This window comes from Sarcophilus harrisii, chromosome 3 (assembly GCF_902635505.1).
Source record: "Sarcophilus harrisii chromosome 3, mSarHar1.11, whole genome shotgun sequence".
NCBI lineage: Eukaryota > Metazoa > Chordata > Mammalia > Dasyuromorphia > Dasyuridae > Sarcophilus > Sarcophilus harrisii.
Window position 1 is genome coordinate 18,652,557 of NC_045428.1, and position 22,203 is coordinate 18,674,759.

The following is a 22,203-nucleotide window of genomic DNA, read 5'->3' on the forward strand; positions in this document are numbered from 1 at the left end:
TTACCATGAGAATTAAAATGAAGGACCAATTACAAAGCAATTAAAGACATTCTCTTCTTTCCAAGGAAGGATGCTAGGGTCCTATGCAGAACCTCCCTCGGGGTCAAGTATTAGACTCTATATGTGTGGAAAATGTAACCAATACAACAAAAATGATCAAAAAAATGGTGTGAGGGAAGTACCTGATAAAAAAGTTTTTATAACAAGTGTTTAGTAAAACTCACAGAATAAAGCCCGAGGCCTGGCCTGTTGAGGCGACAAGCTGAGGCTTCTCTTGCTAGGAAAAGGCCTGGTAAGAGCACCTAGCAAACTCTCCTTTTCTTCTCACTTTGGGACGAGCCCTCTCAACCCCTCCCCAGCAGAGGAATGAGCATGAAGTGCCCCATGTCCCCCTCACCTGGTCTTTTCTTCCACTGATTGTTAAATTACTTATGGCCCAAGCAGCTTCTTTCTGAGTTCCAAAATCACCCTGGAAAAAAAAAGCAAAGGCACTCTTAAGGCTTTTGAAAACAAACCAAACCGGGCGGAAGCATCTGCTTCAAGGAATGTTGAGTGCCAACAACCAGTCACATCTCTCCCTGCAAAAATGCTAATTAAAAGCCAGAGACCCAATGCTGCGGCACTAAGGAAAGAGGATGGGCACCCCAAAGGGATCCCACAGCCTCACACAGGTGAGCCTTTCACCAGGGTACTTTCAAGGCACCAGGATTTCAGGACATTAAGCAAGACCGAGAGAATAATGGTCTGGGTTTTAAATAAGACAACAATGCCTATGTAAGCCAATAAAGCTCAGCAGAAATGGAGTGACTCCCACACTCTGAGGGGCATGTGTGGTCCTTGTGGCTCTTTTCTACCTGTGTCATCACTGCCATGCCCAGAACAGGTGCTTGGTAAACACTTCTCATAAGCATTATCTTAAAACGGCCCTTTTCCTACCTAGGTGAACTAAAATGTTTTTAATATTCCTCTAAAAATAATTAAAATCTGTGCAAGAAGAATCATATATGAGTCAGGGGAAATGTTATCTATGTTTAAAAAAACAAGATTTTAAAGATTAGGTATGTGTCTACTAAATATGTTTTTACTATTATTACACATCATCAATTTCATAGTGTTCCTAACTCAAACCAATCCATTTACTGAACATTAAAACCACACATGGAGCCACCAATCACCCTCCAGAGTGTTGCCTGATCTAAAAAGGTGCATGATCGTGGTCATGAGGCTGGTAGTAATCTATGAGCACTATGAAGATGGGAGCTCCCACTGCCCCCAAGAACACTTCTTTACCTTATCTAAGAGGTGTATGATCATGGGCACAAGGCTGGCATCAATCACTGCCTGAACCTGTTGCTGATTTCCCGCAGTGATGTTCGAGAGGAACCATACCGCCTCCTAGAAAACAAAATCCCTTCAATAATCGATAGGATTAATTTTAAAATATTTAATTATTAACAGCATTAATAATTTTTACAACACTCAAAATAACTCTCAGATGACATACACCTGTTTTCAATAACATACAATAGTATCTGAGAAGGGTTCACAATTGCTTAAAATTTAAAAAGGACCTATCAAATTGGCCCCCCCAAACTTCAACAAAATATTCAGAGCAAAAATGAAAAGTGAATTAAAATCACATACAAGAATTGAAATGAATATGTGTGTGAATTTTAAAAAGAAATTTTAAAGATTTAATGTAATCACAATTTTTATTTCACAAGAACAAAACTTAATATGCTTTTTAAAATAACTATATTAACCAACAAGTTTTTGGTTCCACTGTGCCTCTAAGTTCTGGCTGATAGATAAATAACATCTATTTTAAAAGATCTTGTTGTGTCTTCTCTCCTCAGGAACCAGGATCAGCAGGAACAACCATAGGGAAGAAGGAGCTTTCAGCTTTACTGTTTTCTCTGACTGGCTTTTGCTCCTGTTTGTGATGAAGGTAAGGATTCTTTTATCACTCCTACCAAATGCTTTGTATTTTTCACTAAATATACTAAAAACCATTAAAAAAAAAAAAAAACACTAAAACCACTGCTCTTATAGTAAGCAGAGGGAAAATTTATAGACTCGTAAAGAAAAAATAAGTATATTTGTCTATTTATTTAGTTGATATAGGGGGAGGGGAACGAGAAACAGTCATACTAATCAATGAACACTTAGCTCTTATGGATCAGATCACAGGTCCACATTTATGAACCTGTTAGAGACTTGGGTGCCAGGCAGGTAGGTGAGCTGTTGCTGAGCTATAATCATCGGCAAAGCTGTAACAAACACTCCTGTATTTTTTACAACAGCCTCAGATGCACTCCGATATCTGCATTGTCAGTCAGGGCTCCCTTTCCTCAGCCTTTACATTATTACCCCCATGCACGCACACACACATACAAGCCCCCTCCCGCCCCATTTTAATGTTTACTTAATTTTATAGTAAGTTTTAAAATGCTCAAATCACACACCTTTCAAACAAATGCACCCAGTTATCTCTGTGTCATCATTTCCAAGAGAGCTAGTTTTAAAAAATCATTTCACAACTACTTTTATGTATTAATTTGGCAAATTATTCTTTAAAAAAAAAAAAAAAAAAAAACTATGTTATGAGACACCACATTTTACCTTAATTTGATAAATAACAACTTAACCTGAATCCTAATTACAGAGAATCTGCAAACCTACTCCCAATGGAAGGAACTTTTCAGGTCCTACTTTGAAAACACATTTCCAATTAAAAGCAAAATTAAATGGAAGATGCCCACATCAAGTTAAAACAATGCTGATGCAATGTGATTTATGCTAAAAATTTCCAACTCCATTGAGATGTCACAGATACAAGGCTAAATTCTTTCACACAACATATAATCGTCTTAGATTGAATTCGAAGGTTGCTTTTTAAAGGAACAAGGACAGATCAAAACCATCAATTATCTGGTCCTTGACAACCCACTGCAGAACAGGGTTATTATTATACAGCATCTGAATAGTAAATTTAAACCAAAGGGGAAAATGATCATTCACTGTATGACTCAAGAGGATAATAAATTTAATACAGGATCTTAAACCATCAGGCTGAATGTATGAGTCTTCTTTAGCAAACAGGAAGTTTTTATTCCCTGAAACAATTCACTCATCTGTATGATGGGCGCTACTGACTGCCTACTTTCAGGGTCACTAGAAATCAGCCACAATCAGGAAATCATTAAAGGCCAGGTTCTACTCTAAAATGCTTTGAATAGTCACACTGATATTAAAACTTGAATCCCCTGTAACTTTATCTCCCAATCATTGGAAATTTAATAAGACTTGCAAATGTAACTGGTCAGTATTTGAGGAAATTATTAAACTTACTAACCATCTCTTTGTTAGGAAGACATATTCAGCAACCTTTCCCTAAAACTCAGTGGCTTTAGCTCTTTTTGGCAGTTTTTTTAAAAGGAGAAAACAAAACAAAAGACCTAATTACTCCAAATAGCTGCCATTCAATCTTTTAACTGACTTCTACTTTATTCACAGCCATAATAACCTAACTAGTTTAGTTTCACAAACCACAGAAAACAAATACCTGTAAATGAGGGTGAAGATGAGAGAAAAAAGGGAGCGGGGTAAACCATGTGGAAAGCTGCAGCAGGGAAGACATTTGACTTCTGGGAACTTCAGTTCTGAACCCTCCCTCCTCCCCAAGGGTCCAGCCCTAAGACACTCAATACGTACCCACCTTATTGATTTTTTCTTTGGGATGTGTCAGAAGTGCAGGGAAGTGTGAAAGAGCATCGCAGTTCAGCACAACCTGCGTCTGCTCGTCAGTACCAGTGACGATGTTGCCGACAGCTCGGAGTGCGGCCGTCTGAAAGACACAAAAGCTCCGTCAACTCTCATGCAAGTAAAGACGATCAAATGTGAACAGCAAAGATTGAACAGAGTGAAGTGACTGTAAGCATGGAAGGATTCCAAATGTCACCCCGTGCCTAGGAAGGATGAATAAGATTGTCAGAAAATCAATCGGTAAGCACCCATGATGTGCCAGACAATTGGGGGGGGGGGGGAGGGGGGAAGGGAGAGTAATGTTTGCATATGCAGGAAGTGAAAGGAAAACATCCAGCACAACATGGAAAAAACTAGGCACACAAACACAACAAACAGGATGCAGTGGTGGAGGGGAAGGTTATAGAAGCTGGGAATTAAGTTTCCCACTTTCCCTTAATTTTCTAACCCAATGAGATGATATATCAATCTTTTTCATTCTAATCAAGTGATTCCTAATCAGTAATTAACAGTCTCTAATGACTTAAATCCCCCTCTTTCATTTTCTTTGAAGATGAGTAAGTTTCCCAGTCTCTCACCTCACAATCCTTATCACTTGGATCATTTTGACTTGCAGACCAGCCCCACCTCAGGTGTCCTTCCCGGCCCTCCCCTAGGTGTGCCATCTCAGCTCAGGGCAGGCCCTTCCCACCTCTCAGCTGCCTTACTGCCACTACCTCCTAAAAGGTCTCCCTACTCATCTTCTCTAGGCCAAAGAGACTCTCTCTGAAGAGCAGATCTCGTCTTATCACTTCAGGGGCTCCCTGGTGTCCCCAGCATAAACTATCAACTCATCCCTTTAACCCTGAAATCCCTTCACTAGCTAATTGCCACAACACTTTCCAACCTCCACTCTCCAGTCAAAGCCTCTTGGTTCCTCGCACACCCAATGTACTGCAGTGACCAGCTCTGTCATTGCATCCACCTGAGATGAAGCCCTCGTCCCCTCCCCCCCACACCTAGAACCTCTCACACTTCCCTTAGGATAAGAGGAAGCCCATCCTGATCCAGCCCAACTTCCTCTCGTGGACTTCTCTGTCCTGATTAGAGTGTGTGTCTGCAAATCCTCTCCCACCCTTCCCTTAGAATGAGCAAAGACTGCTGTCCCCGGGATGTTCCCAGCCTTGCCAAAGATCCCTGTCGTGGGAGAGCAGATATACCTCCTTGTACCCGTGGAGGAGGCCAAAGGAAGGTCTGAGGCTGGAATTCAACAGCACATGGTCTGTCCTTATTCCTGTCAACAGATGAGTTTCCTTGAGCATGCAACGAGCAGCAGGGGATGAACTAAACGTGCCTCAGGAAGCAAGATGCCCCGAGCTTTGTGCTATCAGGAGAGATGAAGCCCATCTGAAGTCAGGCTTCATGACCCAAGAAATCACACTGCTGTTGTCTCATTGCTCTCTCAAGATACACCATCCTCAGGTCCTTACTGCTAACAGACTTACCTGCACCTTCACCTCCTGGTGACTGAGCAGAGGAACTAAATGAGGGACGATGCCTGAGTCAATGACCATCTGAATCTGCTCATTGCCAGCATCAGTCAGGTAAGAGAGGGCCCAGACAGTGTCTACCAGTATCTACAATGACAAAAACATCAGACATATTACCAAGCTGTGAGCATCCCCTAAGCCAAACCAAGATCCCCTTTGTTCACCCTTCCCACTAACTCCCATGTTTCACCTCACCCGGGGGCTGCTGCTCATCTGATATAAGAAGGTACCATCCCGGGAGGCTTCTGCATGGAGCCATGGTAACCCCAGTTCCAGCCAAGCAACGCTAGCTGTGGCAGGGCTGACTGCCCCCCTCCCCTAGGAACCCCAGTCCAGCTATGCTGACCCAGAAGGAAAATCACAGAAGGGGTTTGGCCACACCAGGACCTCCTAAGGACATCAGGTAGACAGTTTGGAGGAGTTTTAACTTGCACTGGTGAAGAGAGAATCATAAGATCAGTGACAAGACAGACTCCTAAGCACCATGAAGAATCCTGGAGTGGTGATTGGGTCTCCAGACTTTTGTTTCATTACAGCTCCTGTACCCAGAGTCATTTCATCTGTCCTGAATCCATGCTCTGCCCATTCTTATCCTTAAAAAGTCACTAATTCTTCCGCCCAACTTCCTCTGGAAATTATTATAATGTGGTTAATTATAATATAGGGTTAAATATTTGTGTATTATTTCTAATATCACTTTTATTGCCTAGTAAGCACCTCAAGGATAGCGCTTCCATATACTAAACATCACCTTTACACAGCATTTCCTAATTTGTGGAATACCCTGCTAACACTTCGATGAGGTAAACAATCTAAGCATCCCCCCTTCTCTGAATAAGGGAGCCAAAAGCCAGAGGCTAAGTCACACTTAGTAGAGAGTCAGGATTCACACTGAAGCCATTTGGCTCCTATTTCACACAGCACTGAGGAGGGGGCAGGAAGTATAAACACTCTTAACCACTCCCAAAGTGCTTAGCCCAGTGCTTGGCCTACAAGAGGTACAATATAAATGATTGTTCTGTTCTTAAGGCTGAAGGGCGGTAGGCAGGTTCAAAGGATGTCTGGGTAAATTGGATGTAAAAACTAAACTACCACTCGCACTGGTGCTGCTCAGAAGGGGTACAGTAAATGGCTTGAGCAAAGCAAAAATGTAAATCTCTGCTTCTTTCAGCTTGATATCTCATATGTCTGAAAGGTCAATCTGACCTGAGTACTTTACATAGCCAATATTCACTGCTGAGAAAGCTTTCCCTAATATCACATTTTTCCCTTTCAAAGAACTTTCCCCTGGGTAACATCAAGCTATCAATGCAATATGAGAGTCTAACAACCTGGGAGTGCTATTTTTCCACACCAATGAGATGTTTCTAGTGTTGTTCTAGAAATGAATCACCATATATATTCTGCATTATTTTACCATAAAAAGTATTATTTAAGTTTTTTGTAACACAGACACTATGGCCAAAAAATTCAAAAAATGCTTTTATGCCTTTCATCTATAAAGAATCTTCATTCTAATTCAAGATTAACAAAAGGTAACCCCAGAAAAAAATGGCATTAAATTGAAAAAAAAAAAAAAAAAGAGGGGGGGAGTTACTTGATTTTTTTTTTTTTTTTTTGGGTAACATATCAAACTGCAATTTATTTTTAGAAAATATCTGATAAAGGAGCAGCTAGGTAGCACAGTGGGAGGACCCGAGTTCAAATCTGGCCTCAGACACGTAATACTTCCTAGCTGTGTGACCCTGGGCAAGTCACTCAATCCCAATTGCCTCAGGGGGAAAAAATCTGATAAAAAGCCAGAGAAGCCAAAGTCAAGTGCGTAATTTCTTTTTTTCCTTATTCCTAAAACATTGGGTTCTAACTCTCCTCGGAGTTCCTGATCCCCTTGGGCTCCTCTCTCTTTAGGAGATCTCACTCACTTCAAAATCCACATTCCAGCTTTCCCCCCTGTATTTTGGGTCTTTTCTTTGGCCCCAGAGCTCCTAAGCTTCTGTCTCTGGGCTCCCTATTTTTATTCAGGCCTTGTCCCTCAGCCTCCTGAATGGACTTTTCTAGATTGCTCACTGCTAATTCTCTAACAAGACCAAGGCAGGGGGCAGGGGGGATAATTTCTGACCTGGGTAGGTCAAGAAAACCTGGCTCAAGGCTCTGCTTAACTCCCTGTTGTGATTAATGGATGACGTCTGCATCAGCAAAGTCTCCAAGACTCCAAGTGGCAGAGCAGAAACCAATTTCTGTTGGCAGACAGAATTTCCTAACTGGAAGTTCCTTCTACCAAGTCAATCTCAGGCTGAATTCTAAAATCAAACTCTTGTGACCACACTACTGGTTTTAATGAATCACCCTTCTAAGGTCTCATTGGAGTAGGTCTCTTCCTACCCCAAGTATTAACTCCTGGGTTCTGGACTGGAAGGTCCTCTACAGCCTAGCTCAAACTCCTTCCAGAAGGTTCCCTGAACCAACTAGAGACTGGTGTCCATTGTCACCTGCTAACTCTTACCTTCAGATCTTTGCTCAGCTACTTCATCACCGTGGCCCAATGGAGGCGCCACATCCGTGAGATTCATCCCTCCCCGCCCTCTAATCGGACTCTCTTTTATACTTATCATACTCTCTTCCTTTGCATCCTATTTTTTTGTCCAGAACAAGGTGTGTGTCCTATCAATCCTTTTATGTCTTGGCTGTAGCAGTGATGAGTTGAATTTCCCAAGATATCAAAAATTATGTCTCTGTTCTAAAGTTGTGGGATTTAAAATGTTTTGTTTGTTGGAGACATTTAATGTCATGTTATACCCCAATTTTAATACTATATTTCACATTCTATGAAAAGATCAAGAATGTGAGAACATCATTATAGAATCTTTAATGACAACAAGACTTTCACTTGTTACTTCTGTGACTTCAGGCAAGTCAATTAATTTTTCTGGTCTTCAGTTTTCTCCTTTGTGAAATGCAATGTTTTGACTGGACAACCTTTCAACTCTGAGTCAGTTCTGTGAGCCAGTATTCTTGGAGAGAAAAATGTTGTTATCTCCTCCCTGGTGCACATGTCCCAAGTGATTAGCTTAGGTTGAGTTAGCTCTCCTTTGACTTCCTGAGCCCTCAAGCCTCAAAGACTGGTTCTGCTCCCCTCAACCGCTCTGCTTCTAGCTGCTGGGTAACGGTTATTTTCCATGTCACACTCAGTCCCTTAGTGGGGAATCAGGATAAAGTGGTGTCTTTTTTAAGGAGTTATACTATAGCTTAACTGCACTAGTTTGGGTCTTCAAACATTAACTGGTTAATCATAATTATTTAAATCAGAATACTCACAGATTAAATAATATTGTGGACATCTTGGATATTTTAAGGCTCATGCCTTAAAAAAAAAATCTATCTTTGAAAGACAATATAGATTTAAAATAATAAGAGACATGAATTACAAATCTTGCTCAGGTTTTATGCAAGACACATTTAGGAAAAAAAGAAATGACTACATTCAGAATCAACGTAAAACATTTCTGTTTGGCCAAGATATCATGTTAGAAGTAATTCCAAGGCACTGTGCCTCCCTGAGTTGAAATTTTTCTTCATTTGATCTATCCTGAAGGTAAATAGAACTGGGCTAAGTACTCAAAATACTCCCCAAAACAGAAAGTTAGTGTTCACACTACAAGCTTGGCTTTGTAAAATACATTTTGGGGACCACTACCAACAGGTCTATGTGCCCATGTTCAATCTGAGAAGCCCTAGACATACATGGTATATTTTTACTCACATTTACATCTGTGTGATGAATTAAAACGCAGAGGGCTGGAAGAATCTGAGAAGAGAAATAAAAATTGCAAATGATTATATATTTCATTGTTTCTAGCTTATTTTTAAAAAGACTAGGTTAATATTTACCTCCTGAATGGTTTCCATAGGCGGGGGTGGGTCTTTGTGGCGACATAAGTTGACCATAACCCAAGTAACATTCCTCAAGAAGGTTATGGGGATGGACGGACTGATGAAGGAGAGTAAAGGCTTCACAACCCCAAGACTGATGACATAGTCTCTACACTGGGGTCCGTCACCTGTGAGATCAATTTTTCCCAACAGATTTAATAAAGTTTTTATAGAAAAGAGCATGTTTTACACATTCACATCATTGGTTTTTCTCTTTTCTTGAGATTTTTTTAGTCTCTCTGACAATAATATCAAGTAATGACAGAAAAATAGAAATATTTTTTAGAGTGAAAGAACAATCTTTTGCCATATCTTCAACAGTTTTTTGTTTATGAATTTTTAAAATTATAGTATAAAAAAATCACACATCTTTCTTGGAACAAGAACAAGCCCCAGTTTTTTTTGCTCTCTGTATCAACAAGTACCTTTCATTAGCACAGCAAAAGATTTCATGGAAAGTGGAGAAAATGTTAAAGTTTTGCTAAAGAGAAAGCACCTCAAACATAAACTTTAATGACCTAACATTACAAAGTACTAATGACTTCTAGGAAATGCTTTACAATAATCTTACAACATTTCAATGATGAATTTGTATCAGGCTCTAAACACTGAATATACTGAATATGGAATTTAAATGGAATGATTTAATTTCAAAGTTTACTCTGTATTTTTGTTTCCAGTTCCAAGTGCTTCTAGCTATGGATTTCATTGATTTCTTTTAGTCTATTCCAACTGTTTCAATGACGCAGGTATTCCCTTTAACAGCCAAGATGAAAATCCATCTATAACTTCTCAATTCAGTGCAATTCTTTATGTCCTTCCATAATTCCTCTGTAGAGGGCCTGAATAGTAGCAAGGCCACAGGTTCAGGGGAGTTTGGGAAAGGAAAGTAAGAGATGGGACTTGGTTAGAGGAAAATGGGTGATAGGTAGTTACAGTTCTCTTGGAAATTAGTTATAACCAAGATGCCAAGGGCCAAAGGTATTCTCACTCCCTACAACCTCACTGAGAAACTCAAGACGCTTCCTCTTTATGCCTGTCTGGTAACAGAAAGAATGTCTGGGATTAGGGTGAAGACCAGGAGACAGTTATTTCAGAGTCCTCAACTCTTAGAGATCGTTCCTTGGTTTCCTGGAAGGTCTGAGTCAGATTCCAGTTCAAACATGCATTGTAAATGCATCTAATGTTCCATCTATTGCCAACTCCAACAGAAAAACTTTTAACATAGATACCCCTTGTGTTCCAGGGCCCTTTGTGTCTGTCATTTAATTCCACCTCTGGATCAAAAACATGGAAGCAAAAAACAGCTGGTACAGTGACTGAGTGGCCATATTATTCTGACAATGTTTAAAATATTCGGCCTCAGTGGCTCCTCACCTCTACCATGAAGGCGAGGTAGATGACATGGTTTCTCTGGACTCTTCAATGTTTTTTCAATTAACTACAACTTCCTTTCAGTGATCTCTCTATTTACACTGCTATCATGGTGCAGATCACTTTCTTAGTTCTACTCATTTCATTCAACATGGGAGTTTCGAATTTTTCTGTATTTCTTTATATTCTTCAGTTATCATTTCCTATGCACAATAAAAAAAAAAAAAATTTTTTTTTTTTTTGGCCATTTCCAAGCAGATCCTCAACCATCCTGCTCTCTGTTCCCTGTTAGCATAATGAATGCTGCTGTGACTATTGCAGACTATGTATTGTACTGTTTCTCTGACTTCCTTGGAATGTAAACCCAGGAGGAGGATTACAGGCAGGGACAGAAGGGAAGAGGACAGATGGAGAGATGAAAGTGACTTAAAATTCTCTACTCCAACTTTCTTATTTTACAAACAAGGAAAATGTGGTTCCAGAAGGCCAGGTTACTGACTCAATATTCTAATTGGGAGGATAATCCAGGCACTCTAATCACAAACCTATTCTCTCCTCATTAATCTGAAATTAGAAATTATACAGTACATTCATCTCCACATAAACCTAAGAAAATATACTTTCTATTTTATTCTTCAGACCCAGAAGTGTTCTGTGACTCAGATTTATATGACAGGGGAAGATTACTGGAATTAAAAAGATGTACCTTTATTTCAGGGAGAAGCTCAGGGTCATTAAAAACTGGATTTTCCCAAAGTACCTTTTCCCTCCTTCAGTTCTGGACCTATTTGCAATGTCAGAAAGCATTCTTCCTTCTTCTTTTTTTTTAAAAATAAAATATATGCAATCTCAAAGGACATGGACAAGCAGTTTTCCAAAGAATAAAAGGATTTCAGAAGAAGAAGAGAAGCTATCTCTAATCAGAGAAAAGAGAAATAACAAATTCTGGAAGGGATGAAGAAAAATGGGAACACTAATACAATTAGTATTAGGGGGATTTATGAACTGGTCTGGTCAATATGGAGAGCAATTTGGAACAAGCCCAAACAGCTCTGAAACTGTGCATATCTTTAAATACCACTAGGTCTATATCCCATAGAAATCAAAGGAAAAGGAAAAGGACCTAAATAACAAAAATATTTATGGCTGCTCTTTCCGTGGTAGCAAAGAATTGGAAACTGAGGAATGGCTGAACCAAGTTGTGGTACACGATGGTTACAAAATCCTATTTTGCTACAAAAAATGCTCAGGGTCGTTTCAAAGGAACTTGGGAAGAGTTATAAGAACTGATGCAAAGCAAAGTGAGCAGAACCATTAAGAACATTGCACACCGTATCAGCAACATTGTACAAGATCAAATGTGAATGACTTAACTGTTCTGATCATTACAATGATCCAAGACAATTCATCCAACACTCCTGATGAAAAAAATGCTCTCTACTTCCAGAGAAAATATCCAGAGTGCGTATAAAAATAGCCTTCTCAAAGGGTAAGGAAGGGGAGAGGTGCAGGGAGAAAATTTGTAATGCCAATTTAAAAAAATTGCAAAAAATAATAATTAACTTTTGCTTAGTTGAATATGTTACTTGGTCTTCTTTAAAAGCTTTTTCTTCCACTGCTCTCTGATTAATGAGGCAGTAATATTGACAATATCCCATTATCTTTCTCAGTAATATCTTACAAATGAGTTTATATTATAAAACAGTGCTTCTGTTTGGCAAGACAATCAAGTTTTGACTTGACTTCTCTACCAAATGTAACAACTTATCCTTTAATTCTCTCCTGCAGGATCAGAGATATAAAGCTGCCAGGGACATGAAAGCCCAGCTCTCCTAAAACTTCATCCCTGGTTTACAGTAATAGTTAATCAGGCATAGAAAGTGAATTCTGAGCCTAGACCTCTAACCCCAGAGCTGGCACATTTCCTTATCACCATGTTTCTGTCCTCTCCCCCCTCCCCCCCCATTAGTTGGTGGTCTCTCTGCATACCACAGCTGATTCAGGAATGATTCAGGGCATCAACAATGAGTCACTTCCTGTCTTTGAAAAATAACTGATTTCATTTTTCCCCTCAAAATCTTACTCAAGATTCACTATGCCCAGGCTTCCTGATTCTTTTCTTGAAGAACATATTCTGAGGAAGGAGATGAGAGGCCTCTAGGGGGCTCACAAGGCTTTGGCCAGCCTTTTTTCTTTTTCTTTCAAAAAACAGAAAAAAACAAAACAAAAAAAAACCCCACCAAATACCAAGAAACATTTATTAGGCACTTGTGTACCAGGAACTGTGCTAAGTAATGTAATACAAATACCAAACCGAAATACCTCCTGCCTCTAGAAGTTCACATTTTCTCACCAAAACCATGTTGAAAAATAAAATATCGTTGCCTTGGCCCTGAAACCCCCAAGTAGCAAAGTACTGAATAAGGTTAGAAAGGACATACCATGTGCTTCATACAATTTCTACATTTTTTTCTTTCTCTGGGCACAAGGCATATATTTTCCTGGTAGGTTTTTTTTTTTTTTTTTGGGGGGGGGGGGGTAGAATAAGTATTTATAAATATGATAATAAGATTCACAAATGTCCCTTAAATGGTATTTGCTGTAGCCTTTGAAGCAGCTGGGGGCACGACAATGCACAATGAACTGAAACTGGAATCAAAAATATCTGAAACTACAACCTGCACAGGTCCTGTGCAAGTGTCTAACCTCAGTCGGCCTCAGTTTCCACAACTTAAAATGAATAATGGCACCTACTTCCCAGGTTATTGTGAGGATCAAATTGCATGATATTTGTAAAGTGCTTAATAGCTTAGTGCCTGGTGAAGAGCAGGCGTTATGTAAAAACCTGTTTCCTTCTCTTTCCCCTTTGGGTAAATGACAAACATCAATGTGCATTAATTGTCATTGTTTTGCCAAGGAGAGATTATGAATTGTCAACCAACAGTTCCAACTCCAAAAACTTGCATAGAGCTTATTTTTATTACAAGAGAAAGCAGAGAGACATACATGCTGGATCCTTCTTGTAACCTTCCTCCTAACTTCAACTTTCTTCTGTGGTCTGGTTTTGTTCACAGAATGTTAAGACTGACAGGATTCAGGTCCTCCATTCCTTAATAAATGGCCAGGGATCTCATAATTTAGATTACAAATACTAAATGATTATAGACTGATTAAAGCTCAGTTCCTTTCCTGTCACTGTCATGGCCAAAGAATTCATCGCCAAGTGGCTGGCCTCTATGAACTCACCACTTGGCTGGTCCTCAGAAAGCAGACAGTCGACATGCTGACAGAAATATACTTGGGATCAGATTCTAAAATTACCTAAGTCCTCGAGATATTTGGAAGGGACATCAGAAATGGAATGGAATCCAATCCTCTCTGTTTACAAAGGCCCATACATAGCAAGAGACTTATCCAAAATCAGATAGCTCATCAAGGGCAGAGCTACAACATGCTACTGGACTCTGTCCCAGCGAATACTAAAAAATTATTGTCTTTCTTATTTGTGGAGAAAAGGTCACTTACATATAACTGAGTTCTAAAGAGCTTATTTAATGAGCAAAACTGCTAATGAGAAAAAGTTCTAAGTGACTTTTTTACACTCTCTGTTCTCACACACTCTACAACAAGAACTAATGAACAGTAATTACAAGGAAAGAAAAGGACAAATAGAAAAGGGATCTGGATTATGCAGATTCTCAGCTGTATAAAGAAATACATGGAAAATATTTTTAAAACAACTTTCATCTTATTTACTGAGTTTTGCATCCACCAGCCATTTCAAATCAATTTTCAAAAGCTATTTTTGGTGGTATTAGGATATGCAAACTCTCCTCTGTGTGACAAACTGGCATGTATTCTCTTACTTTTGTCATGTCTAATAGTATTCAATTTTATTTCTATTAAAACTTTATATTGACAGCTTTTTGGTTATTAATAAAACACTTAATACAGACCTATGATGTTTCCCAGTGCCCAGACCGCTTGCTCACACACATTTTGATGAGGTGAATGGAGAAGCCTCAGAAAAAGTGGCACAGCATCTAGGAGAGAAAGAGTTGTGAGAACCAAAAGTACTACTTGGTTTCTGCATCCCAACCCAACAAGCAAATCTCTCTCTTCTCCTAGAATCTCAGTTCCTAGAAAATAAATCAATTTTATTTAGCATAGAATGGGAAACATTTCTGTTCTATGCCAAATTTTCATCTACAAATACTGTGAAAAATAACTAGCAGATTATTTAACCCTAAAATTACTTGGTATTTGTTTGTGTAAACAAGGAATTGGAATAAATGTTTTAAAATATGTAAAGCTAAAGCAGAATCATTTTATATAAATATTAGTTTCTAAATTCCTCTATTAGGACTTAATTTTTTTGAGAATGACTGCGTCCTATTTATCTTGTGTCTAATACTTCACAAAGATCTTTGTGCCTAATACTTAAAAAAGCTAGATTATTAAGCCGGATTACAAAACAACAGGATGAAATTCAAATGTGGCTTATGGAATCCAAGTCAATATTTTAATTCTATTACTTCAACTATGGACAAGACTCCATTCACAAACAAGCAATATAGTCCTGTAGCAGAGTTAGCAATGCTTGTTAACTGATCTACTATTGTGGAAAACAAGTTTCTACTGATATTACTATAAAAGTAATCCACAAACATTAAACATAAACTACACGTCCAGTATTGTATTAAGTATCAGGTACACAAAGGATTTTACATGCTACCAACTACCAGTGTTGGTAGCTTAGTCTATAGATGAGGAATGCAATATATTCTCTAATATACTATGGATTTGTTGTTGTTGTATACTACATATAGTTATAGTCAGAAGAAAAGTGACTTGTGTCAGAAACGGACTGCAATGATTAAAAAAAAAAGTTATCCTTTGAAAGCAACATATTCTGTATTTGTCTGTAATAGTTTTCCAAAACTCTAAACCTGAATTCAAGGCCTGCTCTCCTACTGACTAGTAAGGTGACTGGCTTATGAGCTAAGAAACTATTTCAGTGAGGGAAACTCCCACCCTCCACATACACTGAAAACCACAGAGCCCTTTCTACCCTGCACAATATATAAGGTTAACCTGAATAATCTCACATGCAATACTTAATACTATCACTCTCCAAAGGCAGTTGAAGGGAACAAAAGATTAGAGGGCCTCACTGAGTGTGTACATGGTATTGCTTAGGACACAATTCTATTCAACCATCTTTTCTTCAAAGAGGCTGTTAGAAGCATATGCAAATACCTTTAAAAATTGTTTTTATTGAAAAATTAACTCCAGTAAAGAAACATCATAAAATGCAGACTAAAATTTTTCTTCCAAATAAATCAGATGACTCTCAAGACTGACAAGTTGAAATATGCTTATATTTAGACTTGAAATATTTGTAGAAAGCCCTCTTCTTGAAGCACAGGTTTACTCAAAGGAAAACTACTTCTTTAGCTTTTTTTTTTTTTTTACATTGACTTTTCAAAATAAAGCATGCAATTGTCATTTGTCAAAACTGTCAACTAATCAACTTACTGGACTGAACTACAGCCTGTGTTTGTTCAGAGGTTCCAGAAGCAATGTTTGTCAAAGCCCATGCAGCTTCAAACTGTAAAGAAGGACTAAAAGAAACAAAAGTTTTACTAGCTTGAAATTTTAATTATTGGACCAAACCCAATTCAGCCTCAATTCTCTCTATATATAATCTCTTATTCTTTTTAATGATTACATCTCCACATGACTCCAAGATATGCCATCTCAACAACCCATTCTTATCATCATAAAAATAATTGTTCTTTGTGGTAAACAATTTGACATTTTTCTACTAAATTTATTTCTATCTGTTCCTTTTTTTTTTGGGGGGGGGGAGCTATTAACAAAGTGGAGAAGAACTATAGTAAATGTGGGGATGTTGGGTCTGTAAGAAGGTCCTTCCCAAGGCTAAAATCAAATAAGGGAAAAGTATTAATTTTGTAGTTTGAAGTCAAGGATGTAACTGTAAAAGTTACATCTCTTCCCCAAATAAGTAGCTCACAATGTTTTGCTTATCCTTTGTATTAAGGTAATAACTTATTTCAACCCAATATATAAATCTCTTTTAATTCATAATTATGCTATTTACTATATATGCTCCCCCTGCAAACATTTAAGAAAAACAGACTAAAAGTGATTATTTACTAGTACACATGAACTTACTCCCCTGAATTTACCCTTTATTAAAATGAAAGACGACCTTGTGCCTTCATTTCAATCAATACCCAACTGTCTACTTTTTAAAGAAAAAAGTTTAAAAAAATTTTTTTAAAGTTTTTAAGAGTTTAAAAAGCACTTACTTGTCGTCCCTTTCAAGACAATGGACTAAAATAGGTAATATTCCAGATTTTATTAAGTCATCAATTGGTGGATTGCGATCACTGGACAAAAGCTTTCTATGAGAAATAAGGCAAGGAAAAAACTTATTAGACTTAATTATATAGAATAGAATTTTATTTCCATACATGCGAATTTCTGACAATTAATTTAGGTTATTAAAAAAAAAAAAAAAAAAAAAACAATCTCTTCTATAAAAGTTTAAAACATTCCAAGGGCCATTAATGAATCCTGCTCTTGTGTAAAACTACCTCAAAAATCACATTTTCATCATGTGGTTTTCCTGATTAAAAACCTCTGCCTCTATTTGCTGTTGCATTGCTAAGATTATTCTGTCTAGTCTAGTTAAACTGCCCTATTAATATGGCAACATTAATTTTCATTCCTGAAACACCTTTCTAAACCTTCATTTGTTTTCTGTCTTCCTACTTTACTTATATCATACCATTTAATTTGCTCATAAAGAAAAAGGATTTAGGGTTAGGTGCTAAGCACTAGGGATATAAATAGAAAAAACTAGATAGTCTTTGGCAACTAGGGGAAAGAAGGAAGGAAGGTAAAGATGGACTGAAAAGTCTGAAAATCCCAAGTAATATGTAAAGGGCTAAGGGCACTCCAAGTTTAACAAGCTTCCTTATATAGTCTACAATCTAGCCACAGCAATCTCTTTCCTGTTTTCCTCTTATCCTATTAGCAAGAAGAAACAGTTAAAGATTGTGGAGCATTGGAATAACTGGTCAAAGTTATGCTTTAAAAAGAATATTCATATAGCTGTGGCAGATTTGTAGGCCTATGGATTTTGCTTGATCAACACGAAAATAGTGGTAAGATGGGGAGAGCTTTTAGTTACATTAATTGCAACAGAAATTGCATACATTAAACACACTAGAAACAATGAAAAAGTGAGTTTTTATACAAGCTACCAATTTTTTGCCACTATTAATTATAAAATTATAAATATTAGTATACAATATTAATTATAAAAACTACAAGAAAATTTGAATGACCTCAGCTAGCCTGAGACTTCACATCTGATTGAATTTTGTACTGTGAATTTCAAAAGGTTAACACTTACAAATATAAGCTAGAAAGACAGCAAAACTTACCTAGCAGCCTGAACAGCACTTAGCTGGATTCCTTGGTTATCACTTGAAGCATTCTGTGAAAAAATAACAAATGGTTAATATAGTAACAGTATTTATTCAGGGGGAAAAAAAGACTAGAAGGGAAAAAAAAACTTACTTGCACAATTGCTTCTAAGGAGGTATTTTGCTAGAAAATGAAAATTATACGAAATGTTAAGTAAAAAATCATTCTGAAATCATGCAGTTCTTTTATCAGCAGTCTTAAATGTAAGCAAACTTACCACTCTGTAATCACCATCTATATCAGAATCTTCACAAATATCTTCATGTGGTACATTTCTTCTTTTTAAGAGATGTTCATCTCTTTTGTTCTAAATAAATATAAAGGGAGGGGTAGAAAAATTCTGTTTAAAATCTAATTCTTTTTTAGGTCAGAATATACAAAATTTTATTCCTACATGAACTAAGACATTAAAGAGAAATAGAAATGAACAAATCAAACTAACTCGAACCCCAAATAATCAGAAACCATGATGAAACCAAAAGTTTAAAATAAAATATGCTTATGTTTCATATTTAAAATAGCAAAGATCTTCTTAAATTATGGAACCAGACAGAACAACTAGAGAGACAGGAATGGACCTATGTTTTACTGACATAGGGAAGCCCTTACCTAGGAAGTATACTCTAGCGACCTATAGTTTTTTAATTCAGTGGTGCTGTGATCTGCCAGGGATCAAAGACAGCATGTGGCAGAGACAGGATTGAACCAAGTCTTCCTGACTCTCAGATCAGCGTTCTTATCTCTCATTCACCCTCCAGGCCGATTTACCAGTGTTACTTTACTATCTCATGCCAAAGGTCAAACTAAAAAGTGGGCTATTTAGGACCGAACCATTACATATTAAGTTACATCTTCCTTTCTAAGAAGCAATTAAAAATTAGAAGTCAATTAATCCATGGCAGGCATGCACAATGACTAAAAGATGAGAAACTTTATAAAGAAAGTTACAGATAGTATTTCTACTTAATATATCCATTATTTTCTGGCCTAAGTCATAGCTCTATAAATAGAAAACTGTATTACCCTCTGTAATTTTTACAAACATACCACATTTCATGATAATCCCAAATGGGTTAGGGATGGGCATTCCCAAGGCAGAGCACTGGTCCTAGAGTTTGTGAGCTGCCTGAGGCAGGGACAAGGAAAGCTTTGCCTGGCATGTGTTAGTGGAGGGAATAGAAACTCAAATCTTCCTGGTTCTGGGACTGGCATTCCATTCACTCTATGTGGTCTGCCACTCATTAAAAATTAGATATGTAATGTTATTATAATCATTTGCACAATCATTATCATGTCCACAACCTTACTGAAGCATTATTTGGTAAACTGTTGCCCCTGAATAACCAGAGGCTTTCCTGTCTTGAAACTGAACAGGGACCATCTGATTTTCCTATCTTTATTCCTTGCACTTAGTAAGCACACCCTAAATGCTTCATCCATCCATCCATCCATTCATTCAGTCAGTCAGTCAAATTAGATTTGGAGGCATAAATTTTATTCAGACTTACCTTCCTTAACTCGACAACAACTTCATTTCGCTGCCGTCTCATAGTCTGTTAAAAAGAAAAACCAACAATCCATAATCATGACTACAACCTCTTAAAAACTCTACTTGCAATGTTGCCCCAAAGGACAGTCACTAGGAAATATGAATCTGAACGTTTTGTAAACGCTTTTTTCGAAGGCTCAAGGGGACTTTCATTGTTCTTTTGATAAAGAGTTGTGACCATTTTTAAACCCATCAATAAAAATGCTGCTTGTCATTTTATTCAAGTCTCTTAAGACCAAGTTCATGTAAAACCACCCATGTACCAAATTCCAAAAGAACTATTAAAGCCCTACTTTGAAGGCCTGTGAAAATTTGCTTGATGAAGACATAGCCTACTGACAGAGAATGCACTTGCTTCTGGTGACCTTGGTATGGTGTCCTAATGAAGAATCAAAAGTGAAAAGAGGCCCTGTGCTTGTGGTTGAAATGCCTCCCCAAAATTCAGAAGCAGAGTCCAAAGTCTAGGGGAGAAGAGGAGGTCTATCTACTTTGCGGTTCTTTTTGGACCAAGCTTTCTATTATTAAAATGCCTCTATTAATATAAGTAAGATGAGAACCAGGTTCTGTCCCTCTTCAGAATTCCCTGGGATACTGAAAAGCCTGATCAGTAACTTCTCCAAGTTGTTATAGAAAGCCAAGGTGTCAGAGGAAGGATGTGAATCCAGTTTTTCCTTAATCCAAGGCCAGTTTTCTATCCCGATCTTATATAATATCAAAACATAACTCAACATGTATGAAATGTGTCTGTCACTGACAATAGAAGCTTTTAGTCAAAAAGATTCTATTCATGTTCCTCTTTTGTACAAAATGAAACTAAATAATTTCCTCTGCATAAAAATAACTTTTATTTGATTCATCTAAATCAACTAATAAGGAAAGTAACTTTTAAAGAATATTTCTAACAAAGGTCCCGCCTTGTAAAAAAAAAAAAAAAATTAACTTACTGATACTATGAATAGAGTTTGATGCATTACTTGTGAAAAAAAACTTATTTATGACAGGGATTCAGAAAATAAAATACTTCGGACTGGCTTTAAGTATTTGGTGGTAATACCCCATAGTTCCACGAGATTGCAGCCTTACTACACTAAGAGTATTTTTATATGAGAGAAAGATTTCACAAGATTTCTAGAGCTTGTCTTTTTTGAAAGTGGATTGGTGTTATGTGCAAAACTGCTTGTGGCATCTCTTTTTGTAGTGGCAAGAAACTGGAAACCGAGTGGATGCCCATCAACTGGAGAATGGCTGAATAAATTATATATGAATGTCATGGAATATTACTGTTCTGTAAGAAATGACCAGCAGGATGATTTCAGAGAGTCCTGGAGAGACTCAGAGGAACTGATGCTAAGTGAAATGAGCAGAACCAGGAGATCACTATAGACATCAACAAGATTATCCGACGATCAATTATGATGGACGTTGCTCTTTTCAACAATGAGACAATTCAAACTAGTTTCAACTATTCAGATGAAGAGAGCCATCTACACCCAGAGAGAGGACTGTGGGAACTGAGTGTGGACCACAACATAGCATTCCCACTCTTTCTTTGTTGTTTGCTTGCATTTTATTTTCTTTCTTCCTTCTTGATCTAATTTTTCTCGTGCAGCAAGATAATTATATAAATATGTATACATATATTTGATTTAACATATTTTGACATACTTAACATACATTGGACTGACATCTAGGGAAGGGAGTGGGGGGAAGGAGGGGATAATTTGAAACAAGGCTTTGCAAGAGTCAATGTTGAAAAATTACCCACGCATGTTTGTTAATAACACCTTTCATTAAAAAAAAAAAAAAAAAAAAAAAAAAAAAAAAGGTGGCTTGGTGTTAGAGGGGAAGTTTATGCAGAAAAAAATCACCTTGACCAAGTCAGAGCAAAAGGAACAAATGCCAGATCTGAAACCATGTCCTCTTGCTCCCCACCTAAAGCCCATTCCGCGCATATCTCTTCAGATGTCTGCTTTCTCTGGCAGTGACACAATGCTTCACCAGTTCTTCCAGTCTGGAATGAATGTGCTTGGGCTTGGCTAATGACTTGAGTAGTGAGGAGCTTTTTTAGCATCCCCAACTTCTCTGGAGTGTCACCAGAGAGTCCCAGAGAGGCCTGTTTTGTGGAACCAGTGTATCCAACTATGAAGTCAGGCACCACATGGCCTCCATACCACACTACTCATACTTGTTAACAAGGCAAAAATGGGCAAAAGGGAAAATAATGAAGTATGGTTGTAGGGCGATGGTTTGCAGCCAACTTGGTAAGCATTTAATCACCCCAAAAAGAAAAACTGATTACATAGACCAACTGTGCAGCTAACTGACTAATTAAAAGCAAAAGTGAAAATCAATTCCAAATTAAAAGTAAGAAGAAGATGTGGACTGCCTCCATTTCTTATAGTTTAATAAGCATACTGCCCCAAGGGGAAAGCCAAGAGAACAAAACGGCAACATCCAATTTCTCTGCCAAGTGGCAAGAAGACTAGTTGGGTGAAGTAGTGGGTGAGAGCAATGTCCCACCTCAGACACTTTCTT

At 37.8% G+C, this 22,203-nt stretch overlaps 1 protein-coding gene, 1 long non-coding RNA gene and 1 other non-coding gene across 3 annotated transcripts in view; 1 reads left to right on the forward strand and 2 right to left on the reverse strand.

The window, feature by feature from the left end:
* Nucleotides 1-22,203, reverse strand: part of KPNA4 (karyopherin subunit alpha 4) — a 48,575-nt gene that overhangs the window by 6,870 nt on the left and 19,502 nt on the right. Inside the window, exons 2-14 of the mRNA XM_031957600.1 lie at nucleotides 19,628-19,672; nucleotides 18,337-18,426; nucleotides 18,213-18,242; nucleotides 18,077-18,129; nucleotides 16,934-17,029; nucleotides 16,137-16,222; nucleotides 14,555-14,641; nucleotides 9,183-9,352; nucleotides 9,055-9,099; nucleotides 5,250-5,381; nucleotides 3,719-3,847; nucleotides 1,291-1,395; nucleotides 398-469 (exon numbers count right to left, since the gene is read on the reverse strand). Coding sequence (XP_031813460.1) covers nucleotides 398-469; nucleotides 1,291-1,395; nucleotides 3,719-3,847; nucleotides 5,250-5,381; nucleotides 9,055-9,099; nucleotides 9,183-9,352; nucleotides 14,555-14,641; nucleotides 16,137-16,222; nucleotides 16,934-17,029; nucleotides 18,077-18,129; nucleotides 18,213-18,242; nucleotides 18,337-18,426; nucleotides 19,628-19,672 — 1,140 coding nt within the window. The remainder of the gene's footprint in view (nucleotides 1-397; nucleotides 470-1,290; nucleotides 1,396-3,718; nucleotides 3,848-5,249; nucleotides 5,382-9,054; nucleotides 9,100-9,182; nucleotides 9,353-14,554; nucleotides 14,642-16,136; nucleotides 16,223-16,933; nucleotides 17,030-18,076; nucleotides 18,130-18,212; nucleotides 18,243-18,336; nucleotides 18,427-19,627; nucleotides 19,673-22,203) is intronic.
* LOC111720097 lies at nucleotides 2,175-2,509 on the reverse strand. The gene has a single exon (XR_002769952.1).
* On the forward strand, nucleotides 3,841-5,381 carry LOC116422192. Its single transcript, XR_004232742.1, has 2 exons — nucleotides 3,841-4,005; nucleotides 5,049-5,381. It is a non-coding gene; the product is annotated as an uncharacterized LOC116422192 (long non-coding RNA).